We start from the raw sequence: 20287 nt of genomic DNA on the forward strand, positions 1-20287 counted from the left end.
GAAGCTGTCTGAAAGGGATGTCTGGGTGTTAACCCGGATTGTATCCAAAAAACATTAAACCACAGCTGCCCAACTCACTGCAGAATTAAATGTGCACCTTAACTCTCCTGTTTCCACCAAAACTATTCGTCGAGCTGCTATAGCCAAACCTTTAGTCACTCGTGTCAATGCCAAACGTCGGTTTCACGAACCTGTAAGCGCGGCACAACAGAATCTTCTCTGATTGTATGGAACATACTTGTGCTTGACTAAAAAAAGGGCACGATCACCAGTGAGAGCAATCTTTTCTATAAAGCAGATGAGGTCATATACAATAATCAGTTTGTGATAAGGCCAGGTTTGAAGTGGCAAAGGCGATAGATAAATCCAGAGATCAAGCTGGCTTGGCAATGAATTGAAAACACACTGACTATGACATTGAATGAGACACTGAAAGGTAAATGCGAGGCACGTAAGTAAGATACTGCGGTGCTAACTCAATCTCCTGACAATACTTTTCAAAGAGGGGCAGCTTTTGCAAAACAGACAAAATATAAAATCAGTACCCCAGAAAAACAACAGAGCACAAATATATACTTGCTAATTAAACACTGCATTTTTAAAAGTGAAAGCGTGCGCAATGGGAGCAGATTTATTTCAGTCATTCCAAACATTCATGGTCAAATAATTATTCAATGCTGGACACAAACAGCAAAAAAGCATAATGAATATTTTTATTATGATTATTATTATCATGCGAATAAAAATAATTATGTGAAAATATATTTTAAAAGTTTTTGTTTTTTGATTCAAACCCTTCCTGATCTGTTGGACACGGGCATGCATCAGCACATCACTCCCCCAAACAACACAGCAATAAGCATTTACTTACATCTGAATTAAGCTGTTTACATAAGTCTTGCATGTGAATGGAGCGCTACAAGCCGAGGCGGGCAGTGTGGAGACAAGAATCTGTCATACATTTGTTTATTATTTCTAACATTAATTTAAATATAAAGCCAAAAGGGTACAGTTTTCTTAATGTCCGAACCACTCTACAGACAATGCCATGTCTCACCTCCTCCACACACCTCTCACTCACTCAGGCACTAGGAAGGGGAATTATGTTAAAATGCTCTTTGTTGACTACAGTTTAGCATTTAATACTATATATTTCCCTCCACACTCACCACTTTCAGTAGGAACTTTTACTCCTGCACCATTGAGAGCATCCTGATGGAAAACGTCACGACCTGGTTAGGGAGCAGCACCATGCAGGACAGACGAGCTCTACAGAGGCGGTGCGATCAGCCGAGCGTACCATCCGCACCGAGCTCCCTGACCTGCACTCAATCTACAGCAAGCGGTGCTGGACCAAGGCCAGGAAAACTGTAAAGAACTTCAGCCATCCCAACAATGGATTGTTTTTTTCTGTTGCAGTCAGGAATGTGATTCTGCACCCTGAAGGCCAACACAGAGAGACTGATGGGAAGCTTCTTCCCCCGGGCTATACACACTCTCAACCAGAACTCTACCTAGAACTCAACTGCTATGTTTCCTTCACACATGTGTTTTAACACACTAAAGGACTGAGGGACACAAAACAAACTGTATATGTCGCACATTCTGGTGTATGTTTACATACAGTACATACTACAGGACTACTATTGCACTACTGCACTTTAAAGATGCACAATATCACTGCTGCTCATCATTCCATTTCATACTCCATGACCACACATACTGCTGCTGCCTTCACATTCCACACACTTTATACAGTTTATTCATGCAGTTTGCACTTTTTTATATACTTGTACTTTCTACTTTATTTTATTCTATGTTATTTTATTGGAACAAAATTGTAGATTTTTCAATTTTTTATTCTTTCCTCTTAGCATTCATGCGTACTTATTTATTTTTTTCTTATCCAACAACTGATATCTTTTAAATCATAAAAATCCAGAAACCAAAAGAATTTTAAGCATTTCACTGCATATCGTATTGTGTATAACTGTGTATGTGACAAATAAAATTGGAATTTGAACACACCCTTACAGTCACAGCTGAGATTTAGACTAGTGTAGCAACACATTAAGATTCACTTTGATCTCAGGTTCTGGATTGGAACGTTTTTTTTTTTTTTTTTAATAGAAACTATAATAATTCTATGTTCAGACTGAAAGCAGACTGTTGCAAATAAATAAATAAATAAATAAATAAATCAGGTCGTGTGCAAGTTGTATGTTGTGAAATTTGATCCTCATCACTCCACACTGTTACTGTGGCTTCTCTCAAAACACACAATCATCTGCTGCACCAAAATAAACTCTCTGAGCTTCTGTGCAACATCTGGATCTCATCTGGACACAAAAGACACAAAACATCAAACATCACTCACTCACTCAAACCATTTTATCCTAAATTCAGGGTCACAAAAGTAAAGTGTAACACTACACGAAATTTTGATTCAGCTAAAGTCGCTCTTTTCTTTAAATGTTCAGTTGCTACTATTGCATAATCAACAGTAAATTATTGCATATTTCCATTAACTATTAATGAGCAGGGTTGGACAGCCATCCTAGTTGATCTGATGTCTACTACTTCTCATTTTTTAAACCTCAGCATATGTCTGTGACAGTTAGTAACCACTAGGGGCAGACCTGAGCGATTTGATGCTGATACTGAGGGCGAAGTGCAGGTGGCGCTGCATGGCAGGAAGGGGTTCAGCGTGCTCATCTGTGCATGTGAGAAGCCATTACAGATTGTCTTTAGTCTAAAACTGTCAATTATTAAAAACAGTTAAGCAACAAGTGTCTTTGTTTGCTTTCAATTTGTTATGTAAAATGGTAAAAGACAATATATGTTGTTGTGAAAGATATTAGCTAGAGTGCTTATTACATGTTGTTAATTGTACAAAAAGCGAATTGTAAATTAGTCTTATTGTACTCCAGTACATATCGATGATTTTAATTATTGTGAGCATGTCGTATAGCTGCAATATGGATTATAAGTAACTTTTATGCACTTTATAAAAAGTTAGTAGTTTTTTTTTTTGGTGCTGCATGGCAGGGAGGGGAGAAGGTTCAGCGAGCTCCCCTGTACACCTGAACAGCTGCTACAGACCGGGACTGTCTCTGTCTCAAGAACTACTTGGCTAAGTTGGAAACTTTCAAATTTGAAATAATTTAAGTTTCACAGGTATGACCTTCCCAGTATCTAAGCTCTTGATAGCCCTTTTTTTTGGCTCTTTTTTTTTTTTTTTTAACTAGGTTGCACCTTAGTGTATTTTTACATTTTTCTTTACGTGTGTTTTAACAAGCTGTATGGTGTGAAATTTGAGGCGGGATCCTCATCACTCCACAATGCTACAGCGGCCTACCGTTAAACACACAAACATCTGCTGCGCTAAAATAAACTCTCTGAGGTTCCGTGCAACATCTCATCATCATCATCATCAACTTTATTTATAAAGCACTTTAAAAAAGCCACAGCTGACACAAAGTGCTGTACGTTAAAAACTAAAACAATCAACATTTATAAATGGAAGAAAAGAAGTCTCACTGAGGCCAAAAGCCAAAGAATAAAATAAGGTTTTAAGACGTATTTTAAAAGTTGACAGTGAAGCTGCCGTTCTAACATACAGAGGCAGGTTGTTCCACAGTTTGGGCGCCACGATGGCGAAGGCCCTATCCCCTCTGAGCTTCCTCCTAGATCTCGGTACTTCCAGGAGAAGCTGATCAGCTGACCTAAGAGACCGACAAGCTGGCTGTATGTAAAAAGAACAATGACACCATTTCGTGTAGCATGAACAGAATGGCTGTGATGTGTTGGGCTTGAAGAACTGACATAATGTTTTTTTTTATTTACTTATTTATTTATTATATTAATTATAATGAGTAGATTTGTGATATTTGTCTTATACAATATATGTTATACTTCTCCCAGGCATACTATTGTATTGGCAATATAATAAACCATCTTGATTAATTAATATAAATAAACAAAAAAAGCACACTGGTGTCTGATGTGCTTGTGTTTTTTTAATTTATTTTTTATAATTGAGACAGCTTCAAAGAATATAATTAATAAGTAACAATATGTCAGAAAAGAGAATAATGAAAAATGACATGAGAGGATAATTAATAAAGTGAGGTACTTTAGGTACACGAGGTGGTACTGTTTCAAAAGTTTCGAGAGCTGCTTTTCACTTTCGTCGTACATGCCTCCCTCAGGGGTTCAAAACCTGCCAGTAGAATTTGCTATTGACACTCTGGCCCCTGGGGACAGCCAAAAAATAGAAGGGTTTCATCAGGAAGGGCATTCAGCGTAAAACCTGTGCCAAAAGTGCGGTGTGCAGATAAGATGGTCCATTGTCACAACCCCTTGATGAAAGCAGCCAAAAAACATTTTATGTATTTTATCTAATTAGTGTAAGAAACATAAAAGAAAGTTAATTTTAATTATGAATATAAGGTGATAATACTAGCAGGGTAATGTATAGAGGACGTGATGTCTGTGCTGGTGACGTCCCAGAGTGTTTTGAATAGCAAAATATAGGATATTCCTTTTAAAAGCCCAATATGCAGCTCATTGCACTGCATCCCAGAGAGAGTGTTAAGTGTCTAAATCAGGTAATTAATCAGTTCTCCATTTATGTATCGGCACATTATTAAGTGGCCTGTGTGTATGAGGTATTCGAGACGGCCCAGGCGAAGGCAAATTCGCTGTCTTTTCTGTTTTGCTCAGCTCGCTTTCTCATCAGGATGAGTGTAGGGTTCCTCACTAGGGTGTACATGAGAAGCCAGCGAGCACGAGCCCGCAATTTCTCAGGACGCTCTGGAAAACAAGAGTCAATAAAATGTTTGTAAGATTTGCACGGTCTAGACTTTGTTTGCGCAGCTATATTCATACATCTTTATCTTTATCTTCTGTTTTTAAGTGAAATAGATTGTTACCTGAGTGTAAGAATGTTCCTTCACCTGTTTGAACATTCCACAGTGTGTGTTTGTGTAACAGGTGACAGAAACACAGCAGAACTGGATTACTATGATGATGATCTGCTACTATCATTCCCAACCATGTACAGTAACCTGAGAAATGGGGGAAAAAATAAGAAGAAATTAAATACTTTCTCTACTTATATCTCTTCTAATAACATACACGTCCATAACTCCAAAAATTCCACCTCTTTACATCGGATGCTCTCGGAGGTGCTCCTAAGTAACGTCATAAGTAAACTGTACTTTACACTATCATACTGCTATGACAATCTAAAGAGATGGCCTAGATGAGCAGGAGATGACAGTGTGAAGTAGCAATTGCAATCAAAAAGTCAAGAATGTGTAAAGTGTAGTCGTACTCTTGTCCAATTTCTCGAAGCCCTGCGGCATAATGGTTCGCTCGATACGTGAGAGCAAGAGCAACCCCACCGCGGTGCTTTTCATTAACCTCAGAATGCAGCTCATCAAGCCCAAGATCACATTAAAGAAGAAGAGGAAGTAGTTAACATTGTGAAAGACCTTCCTGTGGAGGAAATGAGAAATGACCGGAAATTAATACATTTGCTTAGTTTATTAACACAGAACCAGTGAACAGTTTAAAGTAAAAGTGAAGAGTAATGTTTGGGAAAATAAGATCTCAGTCATTCACACCGTGACATGATGGTTGACACCAGATCAGCTGTTTGGAGGTTTGCATTAACTGATGATCTCATGAGATTTTCATACACAATAGTCACTAGAGTTTACTCAGAATGATGTGGAGAACAAAATCAGAAACACCAAGTGAGGAACTGTTCTGTGTGTGGGAGGACAGATTGGTTCAGCACAACAGAACAGACGCTGTAATGTAAGTGATCACTCTTTAAAACTGTGGGATGCAAACCATGAGGTGGGGGTGTATTATATATATAGGTGTTATTAGCTTATGTATTAAAATATTTTTCATCTCAGATCTTAATGTTAATTTATGTGTTTAAAAATGTCTAGTATAAAAATATATGACTTTTTAATATTTTAACTGGCTGCATGTCCTGCACCTTTATGTTATATGAAAAAAGAAGTGTTTCTTCCAAAAGTACACTACTTGTACAAAGCTGGTGATCTCTTGTGGTTTTCTTCCTTTGCTATAAACAAATATGTTTTTTTTTTCTAGACAGGTAAAGTGCTCATACACCTTGCGTAAATTCTGTTGACGATTTGAAAATTTGCATGAAATTGCATTTGCGTTATACGAGCATTACACGTTTGTATTACATTGTATTATTATATAAATTGGTATGAGAAAAAGTGCTTTATGATAAAGAACTTTTAAAAATTATTCTGAAGCTTTCAGGAATTCTTTAAGTTGTAAATGTGTAGTTAATTAACGAACTGAGGTTGAGCGATAAATAGCACTGGCGATGGTAACAATAAGGGAAACAGCAAAACAGCAAAACCCTTGTTTCTTATTTTCTCCCATTTTCTGTTTCTGAATGGCAAATTTAAAAGAATCACAACATTAATGTTACTTTAGATAGTAGTAATATATTACTTTCACTATGAAGTAACTAGTTAAAGTAATGTGTTCATTTTCTAAGAAACTAGCTCAACGTTGGAATTATTAATGTTACCTGTTGTTGAGTGCTAATGGCTTATCTTTGTCCAGAGGTGAGTTTTTATCTTGCAGGAAAAACATGTGGATAAACATGCGCTGTAGCGCCATCACAGCCAGCACCACAAAGAAATTTGCCCTGTTTTGATACAAAATACACAAATCCATCAGCAGCTCCCAAATATTCACCATAAACCTAGTTCTTTGTAACTGCATATTTAGAATTTTATTATTTAGACTTATATAGACTGACATATAGAAGTCAGTGACTGCTTGAGATACTTTCCTTTTGGCTATTTTGAGGGCGAACAACAGGCCAGAACGAGCAGTTAAAGGGAAAGGGAAACACTCAAATCTACCTATTAACGCCAGACTGCCCAATCAAACAGCTGAAATAGTGGAGTAGCAAGAATACCATTTTGCTTCTGATTAGAAAAGATTTATATATTTCAATCTAGTTTTAATCATGCATTAATGTTTGGACGCACACAATCTGATCCTGAGCAATGAGCATACAATGCGGTTTTCATTATTCACTAATATACTGTAGCGTAAACATAGCATAGAAGGCTCATCTGGTAGAACCAAAAAAATAAAAAATGCTTGGGGGAACAGATAAGTCACCCTCATTGACAATATTATGTTTTAAAATACAAACAAAACTTGTTGTAAATGGTGTCAATGCACATCTTACCATTGAAGATTGCTTTAAAGTTTTCTATAATGGATTCTTCTCCACTGGTAAGGTAGGTTTCAAATTTTTCTACTGTTTTTGAAAAACTATTGGTTCTTACTGTTCTTTTGCCATTTGTTAGTGTTAATTGCAGTGTGATTGAAGTTGGTCTAAAGTAATTTGTTTCAGGTAATTAATCAAGAGGAGTTTCAGGCTTCCTTAAGGTGTGAATTGTGGGCAGGGCTTAGCTATATATAATGAAGGTTAATAAGCATAGCCTGCAACAAAATTGGTCAAGCACATAGTATTGATACAAACTCTTGTTTAGCAAGGAATCGCAAGTTTTTTTTATAGACATTCTGAGTTAAGAATGTGTGTTCAACCTATCTCTTCTGTCAATTCTTACAAACCAAGATACTTTTACTCACACAGCAGAGGCAGATCTCCCAGAAACCTCATCTACCCTCTAGTACTGTCTTATTTCCCTGCACTGGTGGTAGGTGGACTCTGGAACTGCCAATCTGCTGTAAAGAAAGCAGATTTTATCTTTGCTCTAGCTACCCATTACTCTTTTGATTTTCTTTCACTAACTGAGACCTTCCCAAGTCCTTCCACCCCACCCCACCCCACTCCCCCCTTCTAAAGGCCTTTGGTAGACACCCTTACATTTTTATCTCATTATACATCTGAGCAGTTAACGGGTTAAGGGCCTCGCTCAAGGGCCCAAGTGGGACAACTTGGTGGCTGTGGGATTTGAACCTGGGACCTTCTGAACCATAGTCCAATGCCGTAACCACTGAGCTACCCCTGACCCATTCACAATATGTTCTGCATGTTCAGAATGTAACAAAGTAAAAGAATCTGGGACAAACCTGTTGTCTGTTATTTAACACTTTACATATGTGCACTGAGAAGCACAGACCAAGTAAATCTAATAAATAAATGGAACTCAATTTTTGTCTGCCACCCCAGTTTTCCTCTACACTCTCACACACCACCATTGAAACCATCACTTGGTGAGACTTCCAAAGCCCTAGCCCTCCTCTATTGTCCCAAAAGCAAACACACCTTGACCTGTGCCACAAGAAACAGCTGCACATCAAAGACCCTGTGAATGCAAGCTAAGAGCTGGTGGAAGCAGCTACACTCCATCACGTATCCAGCTGTGTCCCCTGCTACAGTGCCACCCATACAGTTTACCCAAGCTGGCCTTTTCTTAAGGTGAGGGGGTACATTTTAAAGGAATGGGTTATGTACAGTAATTGCTCTCCTTGCTATCAGTGTTAAGTATGCCAGAAATGAGCGGACAGTACTGCAATGTGCTAGCCATACACCTGAGGAGTACTATCAACACGTATGGCTGCTGATGCTCTTTCGCAGCAATTGGTCAGATGACTCCACACAGAAATGTCTTTCACTTTGGTATACAGTATAAGCATGGCATACTCCCTTAAATACTTACACTGATAGATGGTTGCTAATAAAAGTGTCTTTAATGAACTGATAAACTTGACTTACAAAACAATGATTAAATCATTTAGCCAGTGGAGAAAGCCGTCTGTCTGGATTGGGTGTACAACCATATACACGAACACCAAACCCCCTACAAACATCGCCAAGTGTACGATCAGATAACCTGAAAAGTGGGATATTGTGGGTATTATATTGTGGAATATTGCAAAAAAACATTTTCATGTTTAATTAACGGATAAATAAATTTGGTTCATGTATTAGCTTTTGGTTAATTTGAACAAGTGTGATTTACTTTTATTAATGCACTTACCCCATAGAGTGAAGGCAATCTGATAGCCAGGGTACTTCAAAAGCCCACCCTGTAGAAGGGATAACATTACCCATTGTAACCAGCAGGTAAAGTATGATTTTTGCACTCTGCATTCCACACACAGGCCCAGAGACACCGTGTTTCCTTTAATTCATTTTGTTCAGTTCATTTTATGATTTTTTTCCTATTGATGTTTCCATTTGTTTATGGTTGTTTCCAGGTGTATAAATCTTCTGTGTGTCCTTACTCCATCATTATCACCATCATTTCTAGTCCGTCTGGTAGTTGATGGAAATATTTAATCACTGATATATGTATAAAAACATGGTGTAAGGATAATGACTTCATTGCTTAAACATGCCCTAAAATAAAAGAACTGGACACAGATTTCCGATATAAGGAAGCCTATCAGAGGTGCCAATCACCCATAACCATAACCATGGGCATAAGCAACTTTATAGGTAGGACCTGAACACTAACAACATCAACAAAAAGGGCCAAGAAATACTCAGGAAATTGAACCTACTTTAGATAATAAAGGATATGAAGTATCTTGACATCCTCCATCACTGTCTGGTATTGGGATCTTGGCCAACACACTAAGTGGGAACTAAATGGCATTAGATCGTACTGTGTATATTGCCTCTAAAATTATATACTTTCTTCTTTGTGAAGCCTAACATGTTGGTTGTAATGCAGTATGAATATGAACTGTCCTTTATATGATGCACATTTTTGTCATAAACCATCAATAAGAGTTTTAAGGCAAAACTAAACACACACTCACCAAACTAACAGTAGGACTCGGCTTGTAGTTCCTGGGTAAGTATTTTTTTTCCCCAGCCCACATTGATTTGATGTGCTTCCTGTCAATCAAATAATACTGCATATGAATTGAGTAATAAACAATAAAAACACATTGTTGCTGAAAAAAAACCCCAAAACAAAACAAATGCAGATGACTGATCTGGGAAAAGGTCATCTCATTTATATTTATGACTAGCAAAAGTACCGGTCACTGATGGGTCAAGAGTTTGCAGTTTAAAATGTTAAAGTTTAAAAGAAGTTCATTTGCTTTAATGTAATCAGTGATACTATTTTAGGTTGAAGCTCACATATTGTACAGGTCTGTCTGTCTGTCTGTCTGTCTTTCTATATGGCAGGACCTTTTGTCTAACTTAATAATACAAAGAGATGGTGTTTGTTTACATTGAGCAAGTAACTCATTTAGAGAAGCTTATTTTAAAGTAGATTATTAAATCCATTCGTAACATGTTCATCCCCCCATCCATGTTCATAACATTGCTTTTACTTAACCTTTTTATTCCACTCATCGTTTAGATCTTGTGGTTTAGAATCTGGCGTATGACTGTTTATTAGTTCTCTTTTACTCAACATTTTAATTTAAAGCAAATACCAAATGACTGGCAAAGTTACATTAAATTCTGTTCAGCGAGTTTTGCATGATGTCTGGACAGATATACAGACATACATACATACAGACATACTGACAGAAAGGTTTCTGAGACTGGTATCCTCAATATATAAAAGATATAATTGAAAACGTGAGTTTTGACCAAACGTTTCTTTTATTTACACCCACTCAGAAAAGTGAGTACACCCCTCTAATTTCAGCAGATGTTTTAGTATATTTTCAAAGCACAACATTATAGAATTACAACTTGGATATATTTCGGAGTAGTTAATGTGCAGCTTGTATAACAGTATAGATTTACTGACCGCTGAAAATAACTCAACGTACAGCCGTTATTTTCAAAATAGTTGGCCACAAGAGCGAGTGCACCCTAAGTAATAACAGCTGTACATCTTTAACCATGCAAAGTCACATGACCTAATCATCATGTTTTACCATGATCAATAGGCCATGATGAAAACCACTTAGGGTAAACATATCAAAACATGGTCTGCATGTTGAGTTATTGTTAGAGGACAGTATTTACAGTACAATCCGTACATTGACTACTTTAAAGTATATCCAATTTTCATTTTTATGGTACTGTCCCTTGAGAAAGTAAGAGGTACTGGATATAGATTGTATTACACAGTGGGTTACATGAATATTAAAGAGCACTCTAACATTTCCATATTTGTTGTAACAGTTCATTCACATGGATTTATATGTTTATAGTTTCAGTTGTCTTTCGGCGTACCTGTAATACACCAACACGTGGATAATATGAATCAGGGACGAGAATGCTGCACAGGCTGAGGACACATACCAGGTGTCTGAGATGAATAGAAACACAATTCAGAAACACAAATCAATCAATAAATGTTAGCAGTTTTGGAATAAATCAATACGATTTTAAGATTTCGATCTGTGTCAATTTATCATATAAAAAAGACGAATGTGGGATCTTACATTTAGGATAGTTTATGTTCTCTGATGGGCCAAGCACGTCAGTAAGAAAGCTGGAGTTTTCCCAATTCTCATGCAATATGGTCATACAGTATGTAGAAGAAACCTGCTCCAATAATATCATCTAATGGATGAAACACACACAAATACCTGCTTATTTGAAAGGGGTGGGGTCATCATTGAGGAGACAACAGCCATCATAGGACAAAGGGAACCAGGCAGACGTAGTGCTGAGAGATACAGTATGATGATATCGATACACTGGTAATTTTCTTCCCGTATACATTTTAGAGATATCATAGGATAGTGTTTTAAATTAGCTACACACTTGACAAAGGACTGCAAATGGATTTATTAATACACACACACACACACACACACACACACAAATGTACCATGTACAAACTGAGGAAGGAGAGCACAACAGTGGCAATGATCCTGTTTGGGAATTTAAAATATGGATCCCACTCATACACTTTCTTCTGGAACCAGCTCTTCTGCTCTTCTGACCTGGAATGTAAAACAATGGTTAACAGTGTGTGTCTGTGTATCTGCGTTTGTGTGTGTGCGTGCGCACGCGTACCTTTCAGCAGGTCGGCGTAATAATCTCTGTACGTATTTGTAATGCTCCTTCGTAACTTCCTCCTGCGGAACACATACATTATAAAACTGAGGGAATCATTATTCTGCCTGTGCTGGACCACGTGTGCTTGAGAAGGTCCACTGCCACAGTCTGGTGTTGCTGACAAGCGGTCCAACATTTAGGCCTTGGTGGACTAGGGACGTGATTAGAGCATCAAAGCCTGATTTAATGTGGGACCTTCAGGAATGCACAATCGATGAAGGCCAGATGTGTGCACAGGGGTGAAAAAATGCAGGTGAAAATTAGTACTCGCCTTATCTGTCCACCACTCCCAGGGACGGACTGTCCGGGTTTTTCACTCTTGATCAGGGTAATGCTTGTGGATGGGCACGGTGTGAAGCCACACATTCAAAGTCTCCTGAAACTTTGGAGAGATGTGGTTCATCTATCAATGATGGTCGTTCTCAAAAGGAGGGGGTGGAGCTGGGTCTGGAGTTAGGTTTAAAAAGTGGTGGCAAATTCAGCCCAGTCCACTATGGAGACTTCGTCTGTCCAAGAGAAGTGGCCATGTTTAAGGGGAAAACTTAGGTTTTCGCTCCTTCCTGATCATACTGAACTAAACTTTGCAGTGAGATGAGTGTGTGTGTGTGTGTGTGTGTGTGTGTGAAAAGAAATACCTGTTTGTTGAGTTTCTTCATCCAGATAAGAACATCCTTAACTATCTGAAATCCAAATCTGCACACCAGGAACCCCAAACAGAGTAAATTTGGGAAGTCCAGTAACTGCACACACACACACACACACACACACACACACACACAGTGATTGGTCTGAAAGGAATGGCCTGTGGTGTACACCTGTATTTATTACGATGCACTCACCCACTCATGCTCCTTTAAATCATTTCTTAGACCACCCTTGTCCGCTGTTGAATCACTGCACCAGACTAACTCCCACATTTGCAGACTGAACCTGTACACACACACACACACACACACACACACACACACACACACACACACACACACTTATTTCATTGTCAAGCTTTAAGCATAATGTCTACTACATAATTACGTTAATGTGTGTGTGTGTGTGTGTGTACCAGAAGACTGCATACAGCAGGCCCAGGACTCCTCCTAACAGTTGGTGTGATGTTGAAAGGCAGATGAATAGCGGCATGCAGGCGACTCCTACTTTTATTGCTGCTACCATGTACATAAACACTAACATGGACACACACACACACACACACACGCACGCACGCACGCACACAAGCACACACACATTTCACTGCCAAGATCCCCACCCATGTCCCATATAACCACCAGCTGCCAAGTCAAACCAAGTCAAGCATTTATTTTAAGGTAAGACAACATGAGCACATGCCAGATATTCACCAACAAATAGGTAGTTATGTTTACAAATATAAAAATAATACATATACTGATCACATAACTAGTGTGTACGGCAGCAATGTTACATATCCCATGTTTGAAAAGGGCTTATAGTTGACTGTGCATTATAGTTTGTGTTATAGCGTTATGAGTGTTATAGTGGAGTGTGTAGAAGTGTGTGTATGAGTTCAGCATGTGTTTTTTCCTGTGTATTACTGATGCATGTGTGTTGTAGTAGAGTGTGTTCTATGGTATATCATGGTGCAGTAAAGTGTGTGTGTTAGAGCATGGGGCAGTGGGTAAGTTGTTGGGTGATGTGAAGATGCACAGATTTATCCAGCAAGTAGCATAATACATTTCCATCTGTGAAAAAAGTCAGGAATTAAAGTTGAATATGCCACATGAAGTCCTCACCCAAAGCACCCAAAGCACTTTTTAAAGTGTTTAAAGTGCCTGTTTAAAGTGCAGGTGCACAATCAGTAGGTAAATTGTAGCCTGGTGCAAGCTACATGTATGGGTTCTTCAGCAATCAAGTCCACCCAGATCCCCATCACATTGGCCAATATGGGGCTGCACAACAAAACAGAGGACCTTCTTGATCTGTGTGATCTGAGTGTTGGAATAGGGGAATGGCCTGAGTCACAGTGGGCAATCTGTCTTCTGACACTGTTGGGTGGTACAAATGTAGAATTTTGTGAAAAAGCCTATTCTGTGGGTGTCCCAGAACTACGTTGCCAATGATTTTCTTTGTTAGTGTAGCAGTAAGCATTATACCTAATTTGCATTTGCTCAAGATGATAGACACTGGTGGCCAGTGCTAACCATCAGGACTGACAAAAGTGTGGGCAGGACTGCCAGCGCATTAAAATTCCAGATATTTCTATGATCATCATGTCCTCTGGGAAGCAGAAACATTGATCTTGGTTCTTGACATGCTGCAAGCCTCAATTATCAATCAAGAACATACCATCTTCTTCTTTGTCTTTGGGCTGTTCCCTTTCAGGGGTCGCCACAGCGAATCATTTGCCTCCATCTAACCCTATTCTCTGCATCCTCTTCTCTCACACCAACTAACTTCATGTCCTCTCTCATTGCATCCATAAATCTCTTTGGTCTTCCTTTAGACCTCCTGTCTGGCAGTTCCAACCTCAGCATCCTTCTACCAATATATTCACAATCTCTCCTCTGAACATGTCCAAACCACCTCAATCTGGCCTCTCTGACTTTATCTCCTAAACATCTAACGTGGGTTGTCCCTCTGATAAACTCATTCTTGATCCTATCCATCCTTGTCACTTCCAAGGAGAACCTCAACATCTTCAGCTCTGCTACCTCCAACTCTGCCTCCTGTCTTTTCTTCAGTGCCACCGTCTCTAAGCCGTAGAGCATCGCTGGTCTCACCACTGTCCTGTACACCTTTCCTTTCATTCTCGCTGATACTCTTTTATCGCACAACACACCTGACACTTTTCTCCACCTATTCCAACCTGCCTGTACCCGCCTCTTCACCTCCTTTGAACACTCTCCGTTGCTCTGGACCTTTACCTCTGCTCCCTGTATCCTCACCGTTCCTCTTGGGTCCCTCTCATTCACACACATGTATTCCGTCTTGCTGCGGCTAACCTTCATTCCTCTGCTTTCCAGAGCATACCTTTACCTCTCCAAATTTTCTTCCACCTGTTCCCTGCTCTCGCTACAGAGCACAATGTCATCTGCAAACATCATAGTCCATGGGGACTCCTGTCTCACCTCATCTGTCATCCTGTCCATCACCAGAGCAAACAAAAAGGGGCTTAGAGCCGATCCTTGATGCAGACCCACCTCCACCTTGAACTCTTCTGTCACACCTACAGCACATGTTACCACTGTCTTACAGCTCTCATACATGTCCTGCACCACTCTAACATACTTCTCTGCCACTCCAGACCTTCTCATACAATACCACAGCTCCTCTCTTGGCACCCTGTCATACGCCTTCTCTAAATCTAAAAAGACACAGTGCAACTCCCTGTTACCTTCTCTGTACTTCTCCGCCAGCATCCTAAAAGCAAATACTGCATCTGATGGACTCTTTCTAGGCATAAAACCATATTGCTGCTCACAAATGCTCACCTCTGCCCTTAACCTAGCTTCCACTACTCTTTCCCACAGCTTCATTGTCTGGCTCATTAGCTTTATACCTCTATAATTGCCACAGCTTTGCACATCTCCCTTGTTCTTAAAAATTGGCACCAATACACTTCTCCTCCATTCCTCTGGAATCCTCTCACTCTCCAAGATCTTGTTAAACAAACTTGTCAGAAACTCTACTGCCACCTCTCCTAAGCACTTCCATACCTCCACAGGTATGTCATCAGGACCAACAGCCTTTCCACTCTTCATCCTCTTCAACGCCCTTCTCACCTCACTTCTACTAATATTTGCTACTTCCTGTTCCACAACAGTCACCTCTTCTACTCTTTGTTCTCTTTCGTTTTCCTCATTCATCAACTCCTCAAAGTACTCCTTCCATCTTCCCATCACCCTCCTGGCATCTGTCAGTACATTTCCATCTCTATACTTCCATCTCTAACAAATTATAGACCGATTTCAAACCTTCCGTTCATATCAAAAATATTAGAAAAAGTAGTAGTATCAGCTCAAATATGCACATTCTTGCAGGAAAACAACATCCTAGAAGAATTTCAGTCAGGTTTCAGGCCCCATCATAGTACAGAAACTGCACTTGTTAAGATTGCAAACGACTTGTTTTTAGCTTCAGACCAAGGCTGCATCTCAATACTAGTCTTACTTGATCTAAGTGCTGCATTCGACACCATAGATCATAATATTCTCATAGACCGCCTACAAAATCATATAGGTATTCAGGGGCAGGCATTAAAATGGTTTAGATCATACCTGTCTGATCGATACCATTTTGTAGATCTAAATGGAGTACCGTCTGATGTAATGCCAGTGAAATATGGGGTCCCACAAGGGTCAGTTTTAGGACCTCTCCTGTTCTCAATTTACATGCTTCCCCTGGGAAACATCATTAGAAGGCATGGGATTAGTTTCCATTGTTATGCTGATGATACCCAATTATACATCTCAACAAAACCAGATGAAATACCCAAGTTGTCTAGATTAACAGAGTGTGTCCAGGACATAAAAGATTGGATGACCAATAACTTTCTTTTACTAAATTCAGATAAGACAGAGATATTGCTCATCGGCCCAAAAACCAGCACACAACAGCTTTCACAATTCAGCCTGCGTTTAGAAGGATGTACTGTTACTACTAGCTCAACAGTAAAAGACCTGGGCGTGATATTAGACAGTAACTTGTCTTTTGAAAATCATATTTCCAATATTGAATTGAATTGAATTCAATATCACAAAAACAGCCTTTTTCCATCTTAGAAATATTGCCAAACTTAGGAGTATCCTATCCGTATCTGATGCAGAAAAGCTAGTTCATGCATTCATGACCTCCAGACTGGACTATTGTAATGCATTACTAGGTGGTTGTCCTGCATCCTCAATAAACAAGCTACAGTTAGTCCAAAATGCAGCCGCCAGGGTTCTCACTAGATCCAGAAAATATGATCATATAACACCTATATTATCATCCCTGCACTGGCTACCTGTTCAATTTAGAATTAATTACAAAATAGTACTACTTACATACAAGGCTTTAAATGGTTTAGCTCCCTCATACCTAACCAGTCTTTTGATACGCTATAATCCACCACGTCCCTTAAGATCACAAAACTCCGGACTTCTGGTAATTCCCAGAATTTTAAAATCTACAAAAGGGGGCAGGGCATTTTCATATTTGGCTCCAAAGCTTTGGAATAGCCTTCCAGACACTGTTCGGGGAGCAGACACGGTTTCCCAATTCAAAAGTAGGCTCAAGACGCATCTCTTTAATCTGGCATACGCGTAACTCATCCCATAACCTCATACTCCAGTACACCTATCCTGAATGGCAACTACGCTAATTCTCTCCATCTTTTCTGTATTTTTTTACCCATCCTGAGACATCTGGAGATTGTGCCAGCTTCAGTAGACAAAGGCCAACCCTGCAAGGTTTCTAAGGCATCTTGAGAAGGACCTGCTCCAGCTAGATTCTGCTTTATGATGGCTGGAGCTACACATCCTGCTCCTGTGCTCCCAGTGATCCAGACCCCATCTGCCCTCTGCACCTACTGCTGAACTGAATCTACACAACTTCTGATATATTGAACTTTCACCTGCACAACACACTTGATGTTATTTCTATCTGTTATCACCCAGATGAGGATGGGTTCCCTGTTGAGTCTGGTTCCTCTCAAGGTTTCTTCCTATTGCCATCTCAGGGAGTTTTTCCTTGCCACTGTCGCCGTCACCCTTGGCTTGCTCATCAGAGACATTTCATTCATCATTCATTCTTTTCATTATTATCTAGACACATTTTTCTCACACATACACACTTCCAAATATTTTCTTTTCTTTTCTTTTCTAAAAAAAAAAAAAAAAATCTTTAATTTTTTTTTTTTTTTTGTGAAGCTGCTTTGGGACAATGACCATTGTTAAAAGCGCTATATAAATAAAATTGAATTGAATTGAATTGAATCTATCTTTAATTACTCTAACCTGCTGCACATCCTTCCCATCTCTATCTCTCTGCCTTGCCAACCTGTACAGATCCACCTCTCCCTCCTTACTGTCCAACCTAGCATACAAGTCCTCATATGCTCTTTGTTTGGCCTTTGCCACCTCTGCCTTCACCTTACTCTGCATCTCCCTGTACTCCTGTCTACTCTCTTCAGTCCTCTCAGTGTCCCACTTCTTCTTAGCTAGCCTCTTTTCCTGTATACACTCCTGAATCAAGAACATACCATCTAACTGTAAGTAAACAAGGAATTAAACATTTGAACTTGGTGAACTCAGATTGTAATTAGAACATTGTCAATCAAAGCCTTGTTCAGTGCACGGCATTAGGACGTTTACGTCAAGAGGAGGTGTCGCACAAGGACGTGAACGAATATCTACTACCAAACATCACCATTTAGTCTCACAGTAGAGTGAAGATCAGAGTGTAGGCAGTGGTTAGTCCTTTCCTCACCCATTGACTAATTCTATGAGTAGATTGGTCTGTTTTTTAAGCCTTAGCAGGGAGGAAATCTGTGGCTGTATCCTGAAGTGAAATTGATGGTCAGAGAATCCAGACTAATCTTGCATCTGGATCTCATATATAATCTATCTTGAATGATGAAAAGTGACAAGCCACTTGCATAAATGACAGTAGAGATGACTCAGTTGTTGATCCTGACAAGCCATATTGAAATCCAATTCCAAGTGGCTCACTTTACAAAGGACAAAACCTTTAAGGACAAAACCTTTAAGGACAAAACCATTACACAGGCATTACAGGGATGTTCACAGATAGTGTGCAGTAGGTAGCACAAATGCAGAGTAGGGAATTCATCAGATGTGAAAAAAGCACCATTGTGCCCATCCTTGAGACCTAGATCCATTCTTTCGTAAGGAGTAGTGCACGCTACTGCATATCAGCAGGAAGTCGTCAGTGAGGGAGAACAAGTGCAGCACAATTGCAAAGGAGTGTCTGGCCATTAAGTGCTCTTTCATCTCTTTTCCTTCCATGCTTTGCTCCTCTGGCTCCAAAACATGTAAGATGCCAATGCTCACTGTTTAGTATTTAGTACTGTAGCTTTTTAACCTTGAACATAGACTGCTGTGGCAGATTTCCTGTCCCTCCAGGGGAGTGTGTTGTTATAGTGTGTTAAAGTGTAGTGTATTATAGTGTTTGTTGTACCTTTTAGATAAGGTGGTATTGTAAATGGAAGCGGGTTACTGATGCCAAAGGTCAAGCTGACCATGTGCTGAGTCACGGCACCAAAAGCGAAAGCATAGGACCATCGGTTCTCCTGAGTGCTCGTAAAATCCACAGGTCTACCAACCACATAACACACACACACACACACACACACAAACACACAATTCATTATAATCAGATTGTACGTATTGTAGATGGAGTTTAGACAGAGTGGGATTTAATCTTCGCTACACCTAAAGCTTGTTATTAAACTCACACCACAAGGCTGAACCGGCCGCTTAGACACAACAAATTCCTCTCACAAGCACAAGTTCTTTTCCTGCGTTCTAAAAGTGACAGCAGTAGTATTATTGCCACCTGCACACACACAAAGACACATACACAAAAACATGGATTTTAATTTATAAAATACAAATAAATTATATATTTGTATACAGTAGGTAGTCAACCGGAATAATTGTTTGTGCGTTTGCTGGTGTTTACCGCTGGGTGGCGCTATACAGTATAACTATAGACTGACGCCTAAGGCTTTTAACATTGTAGTTAAACGAATTCATAATCACAGTACTAAAATTACAGTACAAATGTAGAATTTAAATTAAATTAAATCTTCTTAGGATCGAATTTAAACAACGTAAACGTTATCACAGTGAGCCTTCAGATTTTATCATGTGTAATTAGAAAAGTTACGCGTGTGGGGTCTTGTGTCATTTTATACTTTATACTTATAAATTTGTAGTAGATTAGTAGAACATTAAATTTAAAACATTAAAACATTGTCAGGACGTGCTACAGCATTGTACTACAGATGTCGATGTCATTCAGCCTCGCTTGTGTTTTAGCGTTATTATAAGAAAGAAATGCAGTAGGCTGTTATGATCATCATATTTTGTTTAATAAATACTGAGCCCGTTGCGCTGTACCACCGCCGGCAAAACCTTATAAAAATAAAAGTGAAACATTTAATGAATTTACAATCACAGAACTAAAATTAGAGTACAAATTTAGAATTTAAATTAAATATAGGAATTTCTTATTTGCATCAAATTTTTATATCTAGCCTTTAGATCATATCATGTGTAA

At 39.2% G+C, this 20287-nt stretch overlaps 1 protein-coding gene across 1 annotated transcript in view; it reads right to left on the minus strand.

Moving 5' to 3' along the window:
• Positions 1-3268: 3268 nt before the first annotated feature.
• Positions 3269-20287, minus strand: part of LOC128508332 (stimulated by retinoic acid gene 6 protein-like) — a 60304-nt gene continuing 43285 nt past the window's right edge. The window contains exons 4-19 of the mRNA XM_053479611.1: positions 19461-19561; positions 19184-19320; positions 13092-13212; positions 12871-12961; positions 12667-12771; positions 11990-12051; positions 11802-11916; positions 11410-11530; positions 11198-11273; positions 9814-9892; positions 9027-9075; positions 8762-8879; positions 6590-6709; positions 5339-5502; positions 4935-5069; positions 3269-4815 (exon numbers count right to left, since the gene is read on the minus strand). Of these exons, the coding sequence (XP_053335586.1) occupies positions 4649-4815; positions 4935-5069; positions 5339-5502; positions 6590-6709; positions 8762-8879; positions 9027-9075; positions 9814-9892; positions 11198-11273; positions 11410-11530; positions 11802-11916; positions 11990-12051; positions 12667-12771; positions 12871-12961; positions 13092-13212; positions 19184-19320; positions 19461-19561 (1761 nt within the window). The 3' untranslated portion in view covers positions 3269-4648. The remainder of the gene's footprint in view (positions 4816-4934; positions 5070-5338; positions 5503-6589; positions 6710-8761; positions 8880-9026; positions 9076-9813; positions 9893-11197; positions 11274-11409; positions 11531-11801; positions 11917-11989; positions 12052-12666; positions 12772-12870; positions 12962-13091; positions 13213-19183; positions 19321-19460; positions 19562-20287) is intronic.

This window comes from Clarias gariepinus, chromosome 20 (assembly GCF_024256425.1).
Source record: "Clarias gariepinus isolate MV-2021 ecotype Netherlands chromosome 20, CGAR_prim_01v2, whole genome shotgun sequence".
In the NCBI taxonomy this organism is placed as follows: Eukaryota; Metazoa; Chordata; class Actinopteri; order Siluriformes; family Clariidae; genus Clarias; species Clarias gariepinus.